Genomic DNA, 4,835 nt, shown 5'->3' with positions numbered 1-4,835 from the left:
TTCCTGCTCTCATTTGCCTTGTTTACAACCATCAAGATGGTAAATTATGCTGTCACAATAAAGAAATTCTTTTCCACTTTACAAATCTTCTAGATATCCCATATCACACAAAAAAACCCACACCCACTCACAGCTCCAAGACTAAACATTTTTTAAAGAAAATATAAATGTTTACAAGAACCTAGACCCAAATACTCTGCATACACACAGTATAATCTCTTTCACTTTAGTTTGAAGTACATGAGTAGGCAAAGAACACCAAGAATATAATCGAGAGCTACGTTTATTTCTCACCGTAAGAAGACATATTCCGAGCTACTGAATTCCCCATGAATACTCTCCAGTTCTTGAGTTAAAAGTTTGTGTTTGGAAAGACCCAACTGCATTTCTCAAATATGTCAGTCAATCAACATTTCAATTATTAGTGATAAGCGTCACTTACTTTGTCCATTATACGGAGTTCCTCCATAAAAACAAGCTACCGTTAGCTTTCTTGTGATGTCCTTGAAATCTTTGGCAACCTGGTTTGCCAGCTCTCTCGTTGGACAAAGAACTAGTACCTAGACAGAAGAAAGACAAACAGATATTCTCTCAGCATGGCTTCTGCCAAGATACCACTAGACTTCTAACCATTAGTTTAGGTCTGACCATTTACATAATTTAAAAAAAAAAAAAACTGGTTTAAATAGTTATCTAAGCAAAGATTAGAGAAACACACAGCTTAAGTCTCTTGTAACACCATTAATCTCCTTCAGTACATATTCACTTAGGACAGGCTAACTTCTTTTTAAATAAGAGAGACAGGAGGTACTTAAATCTTATTTAACTTTAGCTCTTGAACAGATCAGCTACAAGTTTTCTTCTACATGCGCATATGCTTTTTGGGTACAATACTGAAGGATTTGGGTAATGAAAGGTTTTTACACATGCTCAGTAATGCTTCACAGTCCTGCGAGAAGGTGTAAGAAAGAGCTATCAACCGTCTCTCAGCTTCCCTGTGACTCAGGGAAACATATGTTCAGTCTGCAAATCTGGTGTTCAGCGTGGCTCTGGAGCCTGTGCTGATATCCCCGTGGAAGCAACCAAGGAACCATCCTCTCTTCCAATATACAGGCTTCACCACAGGTGATGGACAAGCTACTAGCTAGGAGTTTTAACTAATTTAGTTTAACGTGTGATTGCAGTACTGTTCTCAAACCTGGCATCAGTGGCTTGACAAAAGGAACCTTAAAATCCTTATCCTGTTACTTCTTTCAACATTGAAACACATCACGAGAAAGAAAGTAGCAGTGTACTATGGTAGAGCGAGGCCTGAAATCTTTTTTATTTTAAGACTTGTGAATCCCTCAAAGAAAGCTTTCCCTTCTCCACAAGACTGCCAAATCTAGAGCCAGCACTCTCAGTCAGACAGCCAACATGATGAATAAAACAGCTAATACTAGTTTTGGAATGAGCTTCAGATAATCTATGAGATGGGTGACAAAATGAAATAAACTGACAAAAAAAAAAAAATCCACTATTAATGGGGATACGACAAGCTTTGGCCTATCTAGTTTTGGAGGGTGTCATAAGAATTTGGTGAAAAAACATACGTGCTATTCCCTAGCAGAATGCAGACAGCTCATAATGAAACTGCATTCTCTGGAGCAGAAGCTTCAATATCTGGTGGTGGTCCTAGTGAAAACTAAGTCTATTTTTAAAACCTCCCACTTATTTACATGTTTAAACAAACATGTTTAAGTAGACAGCTTTTATCAATCAGAAAAAGTCACTAATCTGTTACTAATTTGAGAGAAAAGCAAGCATCCAGTAACCACTGGACCTGAACAGGTAAGGTGACTGAACAAAATTAAATAGGAGCATGTTGAACACCTGTAGTTTCGGTCTCCCTGTAAACAGAAAACAGAATTGACAAGTGGATAGAGCTATTTGCTCTTTACTCGTGATCACAGAGTATGAGGCAGCACAGGATGCAGGCAAAGCCCAACAAACACAACTTTCAAAGAATCTTTAACGTGGGTTAGCTTATCCCTGCACAGACTTGAAGAACTTTTCCAGTAGGTTAAAACTCCGAATCACTCTGACATAAGACAAAGCAAAATCAACATTTAACTAAGCATAGTTACCTTTGGTGAACGGCCTCTTCTTCTTTCCTGTGAGTCTCCCTGAAGTTTTTCAATTAAGGGAATAGCAAAAGAGAATGTTTTCCCTGTTCCAGTTCGTGCTTGAGCAATTACATCTTTGCCAGAATATACTGGGTCGAAGGTCTTCACTTGCACGGGAAACAGGTACGTCACTCCTCGAGCTGCAACAATTTCAACAGACTTCCTTAATACGATCATTTTACAAGTGTTCTTGCATACTCTTCAGAGGAAGTTATCCCAAGCAGAACTTCCATCAACTCTAAAGTCAGTCATTATTATCTATATTATCACCTCCACTGATTTATTTAATCACAGAGGTCATCTGTAAAGATTGCCCTGGGACTGTCCATTTTATTCTCCCACTTCATACCACCAGACATAGTGCTAGCTGGCTCAGATGAAGTTATTAGCCTTTAATGAAAGCCTTTAAGTACTGTGGCTTTATTTATGTAACACTCCCCACCTATCTATGCAGGTATCTTCCTTTCAAATAAAACATATGTCAAAACAACTTCTATTCTTCTCTTGATTCATACTAAGTCATGCAAAAACTAATGTCAAAGATACTAAATACAACTGGTTTTCCTTTACTCACACTGAAATAACTTTTAATTGAAAAATTCTCGCACAGAATTAATTTTTTTTTGAGCTTTTGTCATTTAAAATTCTACTGTAAAGGCTGAACTGGGCAATACTGCAAACAGAAAAGTCTATGTTCAAAGATGTATTTAGAGTAGGCAATCAATATGCCTTCTGAATAGCGTCTGTGCTTGCATACACCCAAGCAGAGCACATCTCAAAGCTCATTGATTGAACATGTTGGGCATAAAAAAAACACGACAGAGATAATTTACTTTCTGTGGTCACATCATGCCAAGAAATTTACCTTGAAGAAGCTGAACAGTCCCTTTGGAAATAGAAAAATTGGAGAAAGCACCCTCTTTCTGTTCTTCAGTTATCTCCTGTTAAGTAAACAATAAATCAGATAACATTCCACGTGAATATCATATGACCATCAGAAAATTCAAGGTAATGGCACAGGCACTGGTGTCATACCCAGGGTCAAATTTTCAGTGACAGTATCACAGATGCAGCTGAAGAGCCTTCTTTGTTTTACTTACTATCACATTTCAAAGTTAGACAAAAGTGATCTGTAATTTAAGTTAAGACTGTTTCATATCTAATGGCATAACCCTGTAAATGCAAAACACCCAAATTAAAACTCCAAAAATTCTTAATTAAATTTTAACATTCTATTTTAAGTAATTACCAATGGCCTAACAGATTATGTTGTAATATGCAAGAATCAGGCTTGATATCTAGCCTATTTCCTACTTCCCAATTAATACAGCACAGTGATTTACAGATACAGAAATCAATCCCCAAAAGAATAACATTATGAGGTAGAGCATGAAATGTACCGACTTAGTAATGCATCACTTCTACATACATTTTAACAGCACAGTGATTAAAATGCTAAGAGTGAGGAAAGAACGCTAACCCTGGAAACCACGGAAACCCTGGATGCTTTGTGAAGCATCAATTGGAACAAGAAACAAAACCAAGCAACAGCAGAACATACAGATATAAAGACTTTTCAATACAAATCCTAGGTACAACAAGACATGTTTCCCTTCAAAAAAAAAGTGTGGTTCATGTCAAGCAATTTTAAAGGAACCTAAATCAAATAGAAATGGTCAGACAAAATAAAAACATTCTTAGAGAAAGGCTTAAAAAGACTTACAAAACTGTTACAACATGCTATTTTTTTTACATTAAGGACCATCTTATCACATTAATAATTACTATTTAATAAGATGATACATGAAAACATATTAATACATAACTTTTCTTTTTCCACTAGCTAAAACCAAATAATTCTTACTTCACTAGAGAAGTACTCATAATACCAAAAAGAAGTCAATTAAACTATATTTGTGGCAATTACAACATATCTAATGATGCTGAATCATATTAAAGCACCATCTCACTGCAGCTTGTCCATCTGCCAACAGCTACAACAGTACCGGACTGCTGAAGTGAGGAAACCATGGTGCGCTGATCTAGAACTTCAGGACTTTCATAATTTAAAATTTTTGCAAATAATCGACAGAAGGGACAGTTCAAGTAGCTTTACACCCTGAAAATCAGTCTTTCCACTGATTGGGAGAAAAAGAAGGAAAGAGCACCTGTTCTAAGTTTAACCTTGTTGCAATGCAGGATTTGAAAGCTAAACACATCACTAGAAGTAAATCAATTACTAGTTTTACCTGCTCTTGCTCACTGTCACCATCACCACTTGACGTTTCACTAGAATTACTGGGCCGTTTTTTGCGGGTGGATTTAATGTTTAAGGAAGATAATCTTGTGTTCTCCGAGCTTTCTTCTCTCGCATCACCGTTTTGTTTAACTCCACTCCTTGATTTCTTGAGTTTCAGGGAATCAACGTCATCCTCCGACGGCTCACTTTCATCCGTCTGAGTCTTTCTCTTCCGAGATTTCTCATGGCGTTTAGACTTCTTCTCTTTTTTCTCCTTCTGCTAAGGCACAGAGCAACGCAGCGGCGAATGAAAACACACGCCCGCGATCCAAGCGACGCGAAACAGAGAAGACGTTGCAGAACAGGTAAAACTAAAAGTCTATGTTCTAGTTATTGACCGGGGGGGCCCGTATAAAGCAACAGATCCCTCC

General features: G+C 37.4%; 1 protein-coding gene across 1 annotated transcript in view; it reads right to left on the bottom strand.

Annotated features, from left to right (window-relative positions):
• LOC104076147 (nucleolar RNA helicase 2-like) overlaps window positions 1-4,684 on the bottom strand; it is a gene marked incomplete at its 5' end in the record, with an annotated part of 14,998 nt that extends 10,314 nt beyond the window's left edge. Inside the window, 4 exons of the mRNA XM_009576913.1 lie at window positions 443-560; window positions 2,127-2,305; window positions 3,031-3,106; window positions 4,415-4,684. Coding sequence (XP_009575208.1) covers window positions 443-560; window positions 2,127-2,305; window positions 3,031-3,106; window positions 4,415-4,684 — 643 coding nt within the window. The remainder of the gene's footprint in view (window positions 1-442; window positions 561-2,126; window positions 2,306-3,030; window positions 3,107-4,414) is intronic.
• Between the last annotated feature and the right edge of the window lie 151 nt (window positions 4,685-4,835).

Source organism: Fulmarus glacialis, unplaced genomic scaffold (genome assembly GCF_000690835.1).
Source record: "Fulmarus glacialis isolate BGI_N327 unplaced genomic scaffold, ASM69083v1 scaffold46670, whole genome shotgun sequence".
NCBI lineage: Eukaryota > Metazoa > Chordata > Aves > Procellariiformes > Procellariidae > Fulmarus > Fulmarus glacialis.
This window is presented reverse-complemented; position numbering and strand designations above follow the sequence as displayed.